At 40.0% G+C, this 16918-nt stretch overlaps 1 protein-coding gene across 1 annotated transcript in view; it reads right to left on the bottom strand.

The window, feature by feature from the left end:
- The window catches only part of LOC117989332 (uncharacterized protein CG43867), a 352469-nt gene that overhangs the window by 21683 nt on the left and 313868 nt on the right, over positions 1-16918 (bottom strand). Inside the window, exons 5-19 of the mRNA XM_069503976.1 lie at positions 11714-11809; positions 9806-9994; positions 8965-9084; positions 7612-7791; positions 6067-6166; positions 5483-5634; positions 4502-4627; positions 3916-4033; positions 3206-3442; positions 2703-2868; positions 2137-2344; positions 1508-1669; positions 954-1052; positions 797-826; positions 284-428 (exon numbers count right to left, since the gene is read on the bottom strand). Of these exons, the coding sequence (XP_069360077.1) occupies positions 284-428; positions 797-826; positions 954-1052; positions 1508-1669; positions 2137-2344; positions 2703-2868; positions 3206-3442; positions 3916-4033; positions 4502-4627; positions 5483-5634; positions 6067-6166; positions 7612-7791; positions 8965-9084; positions 9806-9994; positions 11714-11809 (2128 nt within the window). The remainder of the gene's footprint in view (positions 1-283; positions 429-796; positions 827-953; positions 1053-1507; positions 1670-2136; positions 2345-2702; positions 2869-3205; positions 3443-3915; positions 4034-4501; positions 4628-5482; positions 5635-6066; positions 6167-7611; positions 7792-8964; positions 9085-9805; positions 9995-11713; positions 11810-16918) is intronic.

Consider the following 16918-nt stretch of genomic DNA (forward strand, 5'->3'; position numbering starts at 1 on the left):
ACTTTTTATCCCAAAAAAAAATCAAAGGATTCTCACGGGATTTTTAAAAGACAGATCTATAGAGCGCACTTTGACGTTGCTCGACTTAAGATGAGTTAACACGAGACAGATTTATGTGAGAGATATAGCTCTGTCTTGTTACAACTCTGTCTTAAGTCTAAGCAAAGTCAGAGTGCGCTCTGTAGATTTCACCCATAGTCCCACGCGAACAAGTCGCGGGCATCATCTAATTCACAATATTATTAAGTTTACAAAATAAAGTTAAGTATAAAAGATAACTTACTGGGATCTCCGTCAGTTTCCATAAGTTTTTGGACGAGTTGCTCGTAGTGCGTGCCCTGGCTGAGCCCGCCTCCACTCACGACGGTCAAATGGTACAGCCAGGAATCTTTGTCGGCTTTGCTTTCGAAGAGGAGGTAGGTTGGGCCCTGAGACGAAAACAAATCCATACTTAATATTATAAATGCGAAAGTGTGTCTGTCTGTCTGTCTGTCTACTAGCCTTTCATGGCCCATCCGTTCAGCCTATTTTGACGAAAGGTACAGAAATAGCTTGCATATCAGCGAAGGACATAGGCTACATTTATCCCGGAAAATCAAAGAGTTCCCATGGGATTTTTAAATACATAAATCCACGCGGATGAAGTCGCGGGCATAATCTAGTTAACAATAAATTCAAACCAGGATAGACTTAACGTCCGACAATCGATAACCGATTTTTCGTCGGCCAAAATTTAAACAAACTGAGTACAATATTGAAACACACACGTCCTACAAAAAGTCGGTCCGTCAGTTACCTGGTGCTTAGGGTATATCGCAACAGTGAGGTTCCTCCCATCGTCGTTTTCCTCTTCAGAGTCAGGGTGTAAGCCTTTAGAGCATAATTTACCAAAATAAATAGAAAAAGCTTCACTAACCCCAGTTACCTGTGCTGCGGGTATATCGCAACAGGAGGTTCCTGCCATCATCGTTTTTCTCTTCGGAGTCAGAGTCTGACACGTGTTCAACGTCCTCAACGCGAGCGTCTCGCATATTGATCTGGCCAGTTGGGTTCTGGAAGATTTAAGAAAGGACAAAGAATTTAATTATGAGAGAACGCACTTTTGTAACGATTTTGGGTATGAAAAATCCTGAAGTTATTCGTTTGAGTTCGAGAATCTTAACATTAGGGCATTGTTGTAAGGATAAGTTTTTCATAAATTGGGCCGTAAAACAATTTTTTTTCCACGTGCTTTCATTTCCTATCATTTCAAATATTCAAGCCAAATTCCCGGCACCTAACTCCGATAGAGATTAATCAGCCAGTTAGTAATTTTTTTTAAACACAAAGAAACAGGTTGTACTCCTGATCTCCAGGCAATTTGAAATACAGGAACATCTTTCCCAGCAGAACACAGCAGCTCTTCTTAGCGTGGGCGTTCTTTCACTTTGGTAAGCCAACCCTGGATCGTTGGCTTATTATCTAATTCGCTTAGGAGCTTTATAAAAAATAGGGTTGTCCAAGGTACCTGATCTCCGGGCGATTTGAAGTACAGGAACATTTTGCCGAGTAGAACACACCAGCTCTTCTTAGCGTGGCCATTCTTCACTTTGGTGAGCCAACCCTGGATCGTAGGCTTATTGTCTTCCTTGCTTAGGAGGAGTTTTGTTGCATTTCGCCTTTGGACGTTCTGAAAACACAGAGTGGAAATCCAAATTCAATTGCCAAAATATTTTTTTGTCTAAACATGTTATGGATAGTTTAGTTAAAAAGCAAAGCGTCAAAATTGAGTTTTGGGTTTGGGCTACAAAAATTCAGGCCCACCTAGGATGGACTAACTAGGTAGTCTGACCAGCTGAGGGAATTACACCAAGAAAATGGCCACCAACAGAAGCCAGTGAAAACAATCAATCTGAATGGAGGGTAGGATCAACAATGAAGCGATGAAGGAACGATCGTAGAGAGGATGGACCAAAAATTCATATGGGAACTTTGATTTTGTGGGATAAAAAGAAGCCTATATATGCAGGATGCAAGCTATCTCTAAACCAAATAGATGATGGATTCATTATTCCACGTATAGTCAAATAATGAGTTCGTTAATTAAAAGTACCTTAGTTGATAAGAGTAGTGGTTTTTTTTTGTTTTTAAACTTACCTGTAATACCCTAATCCAGTCCTCCATAGTGGCAGTGCTATCGGCGGTGAGGTAATAGGTTCGACTCCCGGTGAAGATCTCGAAGGTCGCGGCACCTTCGTTGCGCGATATCTTGCAGGCTTCGCCCAAACCGATCTGACCTTGAGGTTTTCTGTTCACTTCTGATTGGGACTTCCAGTATGATAGTGTGCCATTTTTGAGGACAAACCTGTAAAAGAAATATTATTAAAAACTCGTATCTACAGTTTACGAGTATTGACCCCGTCTTTAAAATAAAGATTTTTATAAAATTTAAAATATCAAATTACTTTTTATCTGACCGGATTTGAGCGCAACTTGACGCAAACAAACAAACACTTAGCTAATACTCCGTGTATATAGGATAGTTTTTATCCCGAAAAAATATTAGGGACCGTTCGGGATAGGGAATGATAGTTTTTGTCGATGTTATTCCATAACTCTGTCAAATCTTAACCGATTTTGACAATTCTTTTTGCTTTAAAACAGCTGTACTGTCAGGTTAGTCTCATGTAAAAGTGAAGGAAAAATTAAACTTAATCACTCACCATCTCTTCCTCCAAGTTTTTAGTTTCCCCCCCAATTTGGCAAGATGTCCACTCTTTTCCAACGCGTCATGTCTTCTGGGAGAGTCCCTCGCGCCACTGCCTTCGCAGGACACCGCGTCCGGGGGTATCGCGTAGTCATCCGACATGCCCGATTCGAATGACGTGTCTGTGGATAGACATTTTTTATTCATACCATTTTGGGGGTTTTAGAGGGCGAGTAAAGGGTTTTAGTAAATTGGGGGTTTAGGAATGAAAGGGAACCTGTTATTAAATTTAAACTTATAGACATGTGTATTCTCTCCAACCCCCCCGTTATTTGGCTGAAGCGGGAACAGTTCTAACAGTATTGCTCTGTTTGCTGGGCGAGTCGCTGCTGGATCGCTTGGCGGGGCTCAGACTTGAGCTGGTCGTCACGCTTTTAGATGGAGTGCCGGCGCTGAGACTGGTGTCGGATGAGCTGCACTGTCTTTGTATTGTTTAGTACAAGCGGGAACAGTACTTACCTCTAGTCTTGCTCTGTTTGCTGGGCGAGCCGCTGCTGGATCGCTTGGCGGGGCTCAGGCTTGAGCTGGTCTTGACGCTTTTGGATGGACTGCTGGCGCTGAGACTGGTATCGGAAGAGCTACACTGCCCGTTTGCGTTGTTCAGCACAAGCCCGTGCGGCCCGGACGTTTGTTGTATCGAAGCAGGAAGAACACTTGTTAAGTTGACGTTGTTTATTGGCATTTGTGAGGACTGACCTGTAGACGAAAACGGAATTATTTAAAGTCTTCTATGAGCTATAGAAAGAACTAAATTAAAAATTTACTTGAGGGATAAAATTCGAAATGAGGAAATCCACGAAAGAATCCCTACATACTCCAAACCGAAGTGGCAGTGGACAGGCCATGTTTGTCACAAGAACGATGGCTGTTGGATCCAAAAACTCCTAGGCTGAGATTTATTGAGCGTAGAGCTCAGACGTAAGTTTCAGTAAAAACAAGACAGTTTTAGCGATATAACGCTGTCTCGTTTTAACAGAATCTTAAAGTCTGAGCAAAGTCAAAGGGCACTTTACAAATATCAACGTATATAGTGGAGGTCGCGTACAAGTAAGCAATAATAGATCGACGATATACAGAAGGTCGTGGCAAATGGCTAAATGAGAAAGGCTGAGGATAGGACATGGGCATAGACTCATACAAAATAAATTAGCAATTGTTAGTAAACTCACCGTAAACGGGATTGTGATGTGGCGTATTGTGTACAGTAACACCCATAGACTCCTCGCCATCCGACGAATCGTCCGACGAGTCGCCCGTGAAAGGCATCGATCGGATTTGACTAGCGCGCTGCAACAAACATTAACTTCAATAAGTATAATTTACACAGAGAATATTAAACTTCCCTAAATTGATTGCCTAAAGAAAAGACGGAAATATATATTACTAGCTTATGCTCGCGACTTCATCTGCGTGGACTACACAAACAAACCCCTATTTCACGCCCTTAGGGGTTGACTTTTAAAATATCCTTTCTTAGCGGATGCCTACGTCATAATAACTATCTGCATACCAAATTTCAGCTCGATCCGTCCAATAGTTTGAGCTGTGCGTTGATAGATCAGTCAGTCAGTCAGTCACCTTTTCTTTTTATATATTTAGATTAAAGATTAAAGACAGCACGGAAAGTACTCGGTAGTTTGAAGATTCACTCCCCGTCATTTATTTGTCTGCATTCATTGATTTTTGTACAAAAACATGTATAGTATATTTTTGAGAAGTGTTGCCTGTTATAGAAATTACATCTCAGTAACTTACCCCTTTAACTGTAGCATATACAGGGACGGAAATGTCCTGGTAACTAGTAGACTCGTGCATTGTCCGCGGACATGGCGGCGGACTTAGCTCCTCCTCTACAGATTGCTGAAGACCATCGTCTGCCACCTAAACAAAAAAAAAAGTCGAATCTAGTTTATTTTGAAAGAGATATACCATACCTCTTCCAAGTAAGCCCGCATTTACTACTAGGAAAATTGCATTCAAGAGCTAACTTCCAATCGAATTTAAAATTAGTTTCGCACCAATCTCGGCACTTGAAAGTGCTCTATTTGGTATCAAGTGGTTGAGCGTTAGAGTATGCTATTTCAATCAACATTTACGAGCAGGACATACTTAAGAGCGAGATGCGCGATGTTTTGACGGCGCAAATCAGTGTTTGGCATTACGTTATTATTTTGGAAAACTAATCAATATTTTAATTATTATTAGTAAGTTTTGCAAGTATGCAGTTTCGTATTATAGTTATTTACGCACGAAATTACCACAAAATTTGCTCCAAAAAGGAAATGTTTCAAGGGTCATAACTAATAAAACTTTACTATTTTAGGCCAACCCGCATTAAAGCGGCGCTGCGCAGCACTGTACAGCACGGCACATAGCGTCAAGATATTATTTCAATAATTTGCCGCTTTAGTGCGACATGCACCATAGTGCAGTCGATGTGCAAACTGATCTTAATTGTTTTCGGGCATAGATAACTGAAAGATAAATCGATATCTGGCATAGTTTTAGATCTAAAATAACAAAAAAATAAAGTGATCAGTGAAATACATTTTTTTGGAGAAGCAATTGGAAGTATAACGCGTAAAATTTATCTCATCACGCGCAATTTTAACTTTTTGTGTCAAATTTCATGTCAAAAGTACGAGTTTAGTCTAGTACTTTTTACTACAAGACAGATGACTCATAAAGTTAAAATGGCGCGTGAGGAGTCATTTTTTACGGGCTATATAACCTTACCTGGTAAATCTTAGCCTCCCAACTCGGAAATCGATGTAAGGGTGGCGTGGGAGGTCTCGGCTGTTCAGAGGTAGAGCTATCTCCAGTGGAAGAACCGCCTCGACTGTTTCCTTGGACGATCACATTGACGCCTTGCCACGCCGGTGTCCGTTCTGGTGGCCAAATTATGGTTAGTTATTTTCTGGGATAAACTTGATTTCTACACGTAAAAAATATAAAATTAGTATCTTACCAATATTATGAACGCCAAATTGTGTTTTTTAATTCCATTACAACTTAGCCCTTGACTACGATGGAAGCGAGCTAACTTTGAAGAGGCTTTTTTTATTAAGCTCATAGCCTGTATCGGTTTCTACACGGTATGGTACCAGGCCCTCCCACTTATAAACACTCACCACTATGCCAGGGAGGTCGTTAATTTTTTTCTCCTCAGCAGAGCGACGTGTCGATGTGATTTCTGCATCTACTTTTTATCTCTAGCTAATGAGCAGCTAAAATCGCCAACACCCTGGCTGTCCCGGTAATAAAGAACGGAGATCCCATTTCTATCACATTATTTCAAATTCTGCGTTGGAATAACTTACCTCTGCTTGGAGTATAAATTTCAGCGTAATCGTGCGTTGTATCGCCGTCTGTCGATGTATTTGGGGTTGTCGGTATTACCACTAAATTTTCTACTGCAGCCTGCAAATATAGAGAAAATTGTTTAAGGTGATATATTATGAATGTTTAGACGAATCCCAGAGTGCCATGTCACTAGAAGGATGTTAAGTATGCATGTGGAAGGAAAAAAGAGGAGAGGACGACCAAAGAAAAGGTGGATGGATTGCGTGAAAGAGGATATGCGTGAAAAAGAAGTGGATAATACGTTGACGAATGACAGGAATGAGTGGAAGAAGAAGACATGTTGTGCCGATCCCACGTAGCGTGGGATAAGGTAAGGAAGAAGAAGAAGACGAATCCCAGAGTTGACTTTACAATCGGCAAATAATTTACGTTAAATGTCGAATTTTCACGTTTCACATGACAGATTCTGAGAAAGAAGAGAATATGGGATTTCCCTCCCTTTGACATTTTTGACATCCATCATCAGCACAGTTATTTTGGCAGTCCCTTTGTGTCATATTTTGGCAGAGGAGAATTCTGGGCATCAGTTCACGACAGTTAGGAAACTTGTAACAAAACGTCGAGGCTTTATCTAAACTGGCAGGTGTGAAATGTAACCTACGCTAATTTGAGGCTAGGTAGGCTATGAAACGACTAGGTATCTTTGACTTCACTCAAAGACCTAATTATTATTTACTACATGCATGATTTCACGTCGCCCCTAGCCAAATATTTGACAGATATCGATTCAGGATTAAACCCGACAGTTTTTAGGGTTCCGTACCTCAAAAGGAAAAACGGAACCCTTATAGGATCACTTTGTTGTCTGTCTGTCTGTCTGTCTGTCCGTCTGTCTGTCAAGAAACCTACAGGGTACTTCCCGTTGACCTAGAATCAATAAATTTGGCAGGTAGGTACATCTTATGCTGACATTTGGGGAAAAATCTGAAAACCGTGAATTTAGGGTTAGATCACACAAAAATAACTAAATTGTGGTCATTAACTAATAATAATTAGTATTTTCAACTTTCGAAGTGAGATTAATATATCAAGTGGGGTATCATATGAAAGGTCATGACCTATACATTCTAAAACAGATTTTTATTTATTTTTATGCATCATAGTTTTTGAATTAGCGTGCAAAATGACGAAAAAATACGATTGTAGTACGGAACCCTCATTGCGCGAGCCTGACTCACACTTGGCCGGTTGTTTCACTCTAGTTCACTCTGATATGGTTTCCCTTTGCAAAACGCGCGGCTTTAGTCATCATCATCATGATCAACCTATCGCCTGCTCAATGCAGAGCACGGGTCTCCTCTCAGAGTGAGAAGGGTTGGCCATAGTCTAGCACGCTGCCCATGTGCGGATTGGTAGACTTCACACACCTCTGAGAACATTATGGAGAAGTCTCAGGCATGCAGGTTTCCTTACGATGTTTTCCTTCACCGTTAAAGCAAGTGATATTTAATTACTTAAGCGGCTTTAAAGGATTGTTAAAATATTAAAAGAAAAAAACTTACAGCCAAATCGTCCGCAAGCAAACTAGCCGTGGTCCTCTCATCCATGGTTTTGTTCATGGTGTTAAGTTGGCTGTTAACGTTGCTCGGAGCGGTTTGGGTGAGGTTGGTGGTGCCGATGGAAAGGTTCCTTCTATGCCGTACTGGGGTACTGTAGTGTGGCTCCGACGATACTATTGGTAACTGAAATTTAAATTATATTATAAAGCTTTTGATAAGGAGAACTGCAAGGTTTAAAGTTTAAACCTTTTAACAGAACAACATAGCTGTAAATTAATTTTTTTTTTTTTTTTATATTTGAAAAAGTATTGGAATATTTAAAAAAGTTTCAATAATTTCTTTAATTCTAAATAATATCTGTCCCGGCTGTACTCACGTGTGTAGTCGCGACTACACACGTGAGTACAGCCGAGTACAGCCGGGACAGATATTATTTAGAATGGAAATCACTCACGGTAGTTTAAATGCTAAAATTTCTTTAATCTAGTTAAGTATTGATTTTTGTTAATAATTATGAAAGATTTTCGTTTTTATCGAGTTTTTATTTTGGTGAAATATTATGCTAAAACGGAAGAATTGTGGTGTAGAGTTTAAACTTAGGCTTGCAACCACTTTGATTTTTTTTCTGGCTGAATATATGCCTTGCCGTTGCCGTTAGGTTGCTTTGTCGTTGTCTTGTCGCGTCGTCATTGTGTCGTTGTCATGTCATCATCTTATCGTTGCCGTGTCGTTATCGTGTCGTTGCCTTGTCGTTGCCGTGTCGTTGTCTTGTCGTTGCCATGTCTTATCTTGCCGTTGCCGTGTCGTTATCTTGTCATAGCCGTGTCGTTAACGTGTTCTTTTATTCGTGGTATTTTCTTCTCTTTGGTTAATAGTGTTTTGTACCTTACCTGTGTTTCAATTAAAATACTGAAGTAAATTAACAAAAAAAAATTATAAGTAAATGATGGTGTTGTTAAAGACTTGCTTTTTAAAGTTTTGGTCAGTAAAATTTAACTACTAACCTAATTAAGAAAATATTCTAAGGTGCAACACCTACAGAATGGAGCTTTTTGATGGCAAAATTAAACTTAGCTTTATTTATGATTGAAATTGATATAATAAAAAGAGAAACACAGGAGATAGAGAGAATATGTTGCTATGTGTCAGTAATAAAGCTGAGTTTGAGAAGTTATCAAAAAACGATGTTGCTTCTCTCCACTATGTAAATGTGCGTTGCGCTCTAGAAGTGCAATACATAAAATCTAAAGTACACATAAGTATCTGAAATAATATAAGTATAAAAAATGTGCTCAAACAAAATAGCATCCCGTACAATCTAACATCACATTGACACAATTTCTAACATCAATCTACCTGGGGGCCTTCGAGGCTCTCAGAGCGTCGCCGATTGTTTGCCAAAAGGCTGGAGGAGGCGCGAGGGCCGTCCTCCGACCTCACCTCGAGAGACAGGCTTCCCCGAGAGGGTAGGAACTGCTGTTTAAGTAATGGAGACGATAAAAACTTAGTTCGGCAAATCTCTTAACTAATGTGACAGGTCTTAAAGTAATGCTATCTTTTTCTGAAGGCATCATTGTGAAAATGATAGCATTATTGTAAGACCCGTCACTTTAATTCAGTTTAGAGATTATGTACAGCTTAATTAGCATTATTAATAGAATAGAATAGACTTTTATTCAAATAAAAAAGTTTATTTGTAAATGCTTTTGAATCGTCAAAAGAATTTAAGTACCACTGGTTAGGAATGCCATTCTTACCAAGATGGACCAGCAAGAAACTCGGCGGATGCTTTTTTCAAATGTTCAATTTACAATTGGGAAAGAGCCTAAGGTAAAGAGGCTGCGATTCGCGCTCTGGGTACTACCTGGTCCAAAGGTTGTCCATCGCCATTCAGCATGGCGATGCTGCCAGCTTGCTGGGCACGTTTGGCCCAAGGGCAACCAGGGACTTTTTGACGACGTTGTTATCGAATCATAATTTATAATTATGTTAGTTAGTTTTAAGAATTTTTGACATTGTTAATTGTATAAGGAAGTATGTGTCAGTAATATAGTAATTAGTATGCATTACCACGAAATAAAGTTTTACAAAATAAAAATGATATTAAGTAGATAACCTAATTTAAAATGTTGCTCCTACCTATTTACTGTTCAAACTCAAACGTATGTATAGGTACCTTAATTAGTTTTATACTTACAGCACAGTTTCTGCTCCCCTGTGTGGCAATGTGGTTTCTGAGCAGTTCTAGCTGTTGGTTGCAGCGGTCGTTCTGTTCCCTCAGCAGCTGGTTCTGCTGTTCCAGCTCCCTCAGCTTGTTGGTCACCCACTCCTTGATCCGGGCGGCTTTAGCTTCCACCTGTTTCGCGTCCTGAAGTCGCAGCTGCTTCTGGAAGCAAGGTAAAGGCTATAAATACTTAAAATATAATTTGTTTCAATTATTGACCATTGATTCACTTAGGTTGTTTGCTAGGCTTTTAGAATGAGGCCTAGATGCAGTGACGGGACTTCACACACAAAATACAGATCGAAACATGTACTTAAGTGTGGAAATCTACTTAGAACAAATAAAAACTAGCTGATTCCTTTGCTACATAATGGAGTAAAATCGTAGATGCCAAGACCAATAAATGGTTGTAAATGTAGCGCCAAAAGCTCTAATCCCTCTGATGTAATGGTCTGCCCTGGCTTCACTCAGGTGGAATATCTGAAATATAGCTTTCTTATAGAAAACATTTATGTGCAAGTACTGCAAGTCACAAATTTCTATGTCCAGCTGTTTAGGCTGTACATTGGCATGATAGTCAGTTTGTCTTTAATATGCACATGTCTACAATAAAACAACTAGGTAGGTACCTACAAGCTACAATTACAAAATCCACAAACTCTACAAACTTTTTAAAGGTTGAGTTTATTATGTATAAAATTAAATTAAACAACTCGTAATCTTCAATGCTCCCAGTGTACATAATACTAGTTAAGTGTTAGTTAAAATTAAACTTTAAAACTTTTTAATACCTATTTCAATATATTTAGTAAGTACCTTCATATTATTACGATGTTAGGTACTACTTTCTGTTTTGAATTCGAATTTTTTTACTTGAATTCCACATAAATTATAGAGGGAGAACATCTTTTATGAAACACTGTGTGGTTACAAACATGTAAATAAAACATTTTCATTCAGGATTTTGAGGAAATTTCAGAAAATAATTAAATTTTAATTTGTAAACAATAACAACGCCAACTGCCAAGCTTTTGTATGTTTGACGCACGTTTGACGTTTGTAAATTGTATGTCACAGCGAAGTACCTACCTAGGTAGGTACCTACCTATTGAAGTGACGTGACGTTTCTAGGACATCGGATATGACGTCAACAATTTTTTCGGATGCGTTCAAAATATAATAAAAAAAAAAAATATATAATAATAAATTTGATTTTCTAGTCAAGATGGGTAACATTAGATTAAAGCGCAAAAAGCAATAAACATAAAACCACTTGGTAAAATTGATGCAGAACTTTTTTAGTTTTAGCAACATACAAACGACATTAATGTTTTATACATGTTTTACTAAATAAATTAACCGTCACCCACAGCTTTCTGTACAACGTACAAGTCCCTACTGATTCCTACATAATCTTCAGGTCTATAGGTAACTTTCTAACTTATACGCACGAAAAGTGGGTCTCTACTGTTCCGTGGTCTCTACCATGTCTCTACCATATAACCTTGAGCAAGCTTTCAAATATAAGTTAAGTAAATGGTTCCCCAAAGTGCTCTAAAGCTGAACGTCCTTAATAGGAATTTGTTGCGTAACTTCAGCTAAATGAGTTAGGTTTCTATTCGAACTTCATTCCAACTGGTATCTACTGGTATTAACTGGTTCGATATACTCGTATTTTAGCCTCAGTATAATATTATTGTCTCCCTACCAAAATAAATAAGTAAAGCAAAGTCTCTCCGCCACGTCAGTTTGTCTATAGGTATGTGCTAATCTTAAAAACATTTCACAAGATTTTAAGTCGGTTCGCATCAATGTTAAAAACAAGGTAATGTCTCGTATCTTATGCTACATCTGTGACTCTAGAATCTAATATTTTCGTACCTGTTCTTCAATTTGGCCCTCAAGCCGCGTAATGGCTTTGGGTGCGCCCTCAGCACCCGCCGGCCACTCGCACAGCCGCTGCTCCATGGCGCGGACCTGAAATAAAATAGAAAAAGTCGCATCAGAATCGTTTAACATCAAAGGGAAAAACAAGAATTTAATTATCATCATCATCATAAATCGTCTCCTCTCAGGATGAGAAGGGTTTGGCTATCTACCATGCTGGCCAAGTGCGGTTTGGCGGACTTTACCATGCTGGTCAAGTGCGGATTGGTAGACTTCGCACGCCTTTTAAAACATTCTCTCTTCAGGAGAACTCTCAGGCATATTGTTTTCCTTCACCATTAAAGTAAATAGTTTTTTTCAGGATTGACTCTACCTATTGTTAGGATCTTAAGTAAAATAGCTTCAAAATTTTATTATATTTTATTTTTCACCATGGCAACTTTACTTTTAAATAGATTATCAGTTATCATTCTGTGTTTATTGACGCTGGTTGTTGTAAAATGGCGGGAACCGGCCAGATTGTTGACTGTCACGTTGGCAACTCTGTTTTTAAATGTCAGCATTCTGTGACTGGTTGACGCTAGTTGGCGCAAAACGGTGGGGACCAATCGGATTGTTATTGTCACGTTGTCCAACTTAATTTTCAAATACACTATCTGTTGTCACTCGTTGATTGGGTAACGCCAGTTGGCGCGGAGTGGTGACCAATCAGATTGGGTTTCCCCTACCTTGAGGGTTCGAAACTTAGCCAGAGGTTGGGGGAGTTTGCAGAGATCATTCTCTAGAGAGATGCTGAGTACAGCACAAATTGTGAATAGTGCGGTTAATAGTAATTATAATCAAATAAGTAATTAAGAGATTAATAAAAGTAATATTAACGCAGTAACGTGTTCGTATCTTTTCCGAGTTCCTTCAGCGCTATCTCGCCGCAGGGTGTTCTTTTTATAATTCAGAAGTGACAGGACAGCGTTAACCATCAACGCGTAAGTACACGCCCAATTATACAAATTTATTAGCTGATAGCAATCGTTTTACCTCCTGTTTTACTAATATTTAGCTGTGTGAGATTTTACGGACAAAGCATGTTAGTCTACCCACCAACTCAAGTGATCATTATTACAACGTGGTAATATCATAACCTGTATTAATGTGCGTTCAACATTATTTTGTTGCATTACGTAATTTAGTGCGCACAGACGCCTATTCGCATTATATCTTAATGAAAGAGCGAGCATTTTAGGCACGCCACCTCGCCGTTGCTGGTCGAGTTTTATAAAAGTCTATGCATGCGTTATCGCCATTTTCGCTCTCGTTTGGCGGTCTCTTCCGTCCTCCATTCTTACGATATTTTTCCAATTCATTCTATTTATTGAATTGTTGTCTGTTATGATATTTTTTTTTTAAATCATTTATTTAATGGTTAACTTTTAGATATCCGTTTCGTTATTTAATTATTGAGTAGATTATTGTTCATGGGCAGTGGTAATCACTTAACATCAGGTGACCCGCCTGCTCGTTTGCTCGCTATCTCTATATATAAAAAAAAGGGATTCTGGATATTTGCTGGAAGTATTTAATCGTTTTGAAGGAAATCTTTATTTTTGTAATTAACGAGTTTTAAATAAAAATGATAAGAATCCACTGAATATAATATATAGCTATATATATATTTTTTCCTTCTCAGTGAGTTTTACTGACATTTGTGAAAATACTTGTTGGTGTCTGGAATTAAACGAGCCAACTGACCCTCAACTGGTTTTTTTTTAACACCTACCTTCTTGTGTAAAATAATTACCTATAATATTGTAGGTACCTGGCGCAAGCTAGCTTATTAGGAAAAGATATTAGTTAATAATTATTTTAGTAGATCCTGGCAAATTTACCGTCAAATATCATATTGGAATATACCAGAAGTAGGCCTAAGGCAACCGCGCACCATTAATTTTCTATCTACCTACATCCTAATAACACTTGTGAATCATAAACAAAGGGAATCCCTTCTTTTGATTCATATTATAGCTATCTACGTTTCAGCACGCGTACAATGTTTCTTTAATGAAACTCAATTTTTGTTTATTTTTATTTTGAGGTGACAGAACATGGATCGGCGACTCGAGACGCCCGGTCCCATGGAACATCGAAGCCGGAGCCGAAGGAGGGAACGCAGCCGTAGCCGGCTGCGTACCCGCAGCCCTTCTCCGATCCTGGGACAGCGACTAGAAGCGAGCCGGGAGCGGGTGAAAACTCTGGAGAGGCAGTTACTGAGAGAGCGGGAGCGACTTCTACATGCCGAAGGCGACAGTCCGAGTCGTAGCTGCTACAACGTGCCACGTACGACTTCGCATCAGGCTACTCCGCGGCGACATAAGAGTCGCAGTCATCGCAGCAGCAACGCGTCCCCAGATCACCGACGGGCAGAAACTGGGGCCAGCGCGGTGCATCCTGCTGAGCGTCGTGGCGTCGCGGGATATGCTAAAAGGTCACGTAGCCCTTCCATTTCTAAGCAATGTATTGCTGATATTTTGAAATGTTTTAAGGATAGTTTAGCATCTCGACCGTCTACCCAGGACACAAGATCTTCTCAAAAGGTTGATCACATGAATATCCTTCCCAATTTCGACCCCTCAAAAAAAAACCAAAGGATTGATATTTGGCTCAAAAAGGTCAATGAATGTGCTAGTGTATACGGTTGGGATGATAAGACTGTCACTCACTTTGCCATGCAGAAACTCCAAGGTCTTGCCAAAACATGGTACGAAGGTCTAAATTCAGTTTTGTTTACCTGGCCGGAATGGCAGGAGAAACTAATAAATGCTTTTCCTTGCGAACAAAATTACGGCCAGGCCTTGGAGGAGATGCTTAAAAGGAGGAGCAGATATAATGAACCTATAGAAGTTTATTTTTATGAAAAATTAGCGTTACTTAATCAATGCGATATAGCTGATAAGCGTGCAGTAGATTGTATTATTCATGGGATCAGTGACAGGACCTTAAAATCCGGTGCGCTGGCATTACGCTCTTCTAACCCCGATCAGTTATTGCAATTCTTAGTAAGCAGCAAGGACTCGTACCAATCTTTCGACCGAAACCAGTCTAGGAACAAAACCGACCACTCTAGCACTCACACCTATTCCAATCAAAAGTCGAGTAGCAGATCCGGCTCTTTTCCAGGCTGTTACAACTGTAAGGAGAGGACACATAGTTTCTTGTTTTGTCCTAAGCCGCTAATTAAATGCACACAATGTAATAAAGTAGGCCATACAGAAGATAAGTGTTTCTCTAAAAAGGGTAATGGGGTTGTGAAAAATGTCAATGTACCAAAAACCATGCGCATTGACACAGCCAGTCAGGAACATGACTCTCCTTCTCTTCCAAGTTCAAAATTTATGAAGGATGTGCAAATAAACGACACGATAAGACAAGCGTTTGTAGATTTCGGGAGTGATGTTACGCTGGTGAAAGAATCCTTAGTTAGGGAGTTAGGTGTGACTCATGACAATATACCATCGTTATTAAGGGGATTCGGCAATGGTTTAGTTACATCACTAGGAGGATTGTTGCTTAGTATTAGTGTTGATGGAGTAAACGCTCGCGTTCTATGTAAGGTCGTATGTGATAATTTGCTAGAAAGGTCTGTCCTCATAGGTCAGTCATACACGGAACAGCCTCATATCATAGTTTATAAGGATGCAACTAAACTCCAGTTCATAGATATCGGCAAGGAAGTGCCACTTTCTGATCCGGGTGTACAAGAGACTTTGACTGGGATTCAAACTGCAGGTGTAGTGGAGCTCCATGGTGCAGCGTCGGTGAGAGCAAGAGTTGAACCTTCCCTTAGCAACGTCCTCGTAAGGAATAGTGTTGCGGGCAAGCCAACCAAACAATATTTTATTTGTGGAGGTCTCTATCACTCTGAAAGGGGTCATGTCTATATAACAGTGATTCCTTGTTCAAGTTCTTGCCGGATTTCAGATAGTTCACTCTTGTGTAGGGCAAAACGAGTAGACGTTGTAAGTAGGGTCATTTTCGAACCACCTGAGATACCTGTGGTGATTGAGGATAACTTCGACGAAAGGGAGGTTCGTGTAAGTGATAAAGTACCAGAAGACGTGAAGCAGAGGTTGTTAGAGTTGCTCAAACGTTACAAACATTGTTTTGCGTCTTCACTTAAAGATCTAGGTTGTACGAACGCGACCACAATGAATATAGAGTTGAACAGCCAACGCCCCGTCGTCTATCGACCTTACAGGTTGTCACACCATGAGCGAGAAAAGGTACGTGTGATGGTAAAGGAGATGCTGGACGCAGGGATAGTTAGGGAGTCTTCGTCTGAATACGCCAGTCCGATTATACTAGTGCGTAAAAAGGACGGCTCTCTTAGAATGTGCGTTGATTATCGGATGCTAAATTCAGTTACAGTTAAGGAACGCTACCCCATACCCATTATGGAGGATGAAATAGCTCGACTCACAGGTCAAGCTTGTTTTATTTCACTTGATTTAACGTCCGGGTACTATCAGGTCCCAATTTCAGAGCATAGTAAACACCTCACATCGTTTGTCACGCCAGATGGTCAGTACGAGTTTAATCGTATGCCATTTGGCTTGGCAAACGCCCCGGCTGTTTTTCAGCGCATGATGAACTCAATCTTAGGGTCTGCTCGTTTCAGTAAGGCAACTGCGTATCTGGATGATGTTCTAATTTACGGGCGGGACCCCACAGAATGTTTAGATCGTCTCGAAGAAGTATTACAGTTAATAGAAAAAGCCAACCTCACATTAAATTTTTCTAAATGCGATTTCTTACGAGATACAATCGATTATCTTGGCTATGAGATCAGTGCGGCTGGGGTCAGGCCTGGTGAGAAGAAGATCCACAGCGTCGCCAACTTCCCTCGACCTGAGAATGTGCATAATGTCCGTCAATTCCTTGGTTTGGCGAGTTACTTTCGCAAATTTATTAAGGACTTTGCCCGTATTGCATTTCCGCTCAGCAAATTACTCAAAAAGGATGCCGTGTGGACATGGAACAACGATCAGGAGGAGGCTTTTGTAAACCTAAAGGCTAAGTTAGTGGATAGGCCCATTCTTGCAATATTTGATCCAGCGGCAGAAACAGAGCTTCATACGGACGCGAGCAGATTGGGTATTGGAGGTATATTGTTGCAGCGCCCCAGCGGAAGCGATACTTTTCGCCCAG

This window comes from Maniola hyperantus, chromosome 16, assembly GCF_902806685.2.
Source record: "Maniola hyperantus chromosome 16, iAphHyp1.2, whole genome shotgun sequence".
NCBI lineage: Eukaryota > Metazoa > Arthropoda > Insecta > Lepidoptera > Nymphalidae > Maniola > Maniola hyperantus.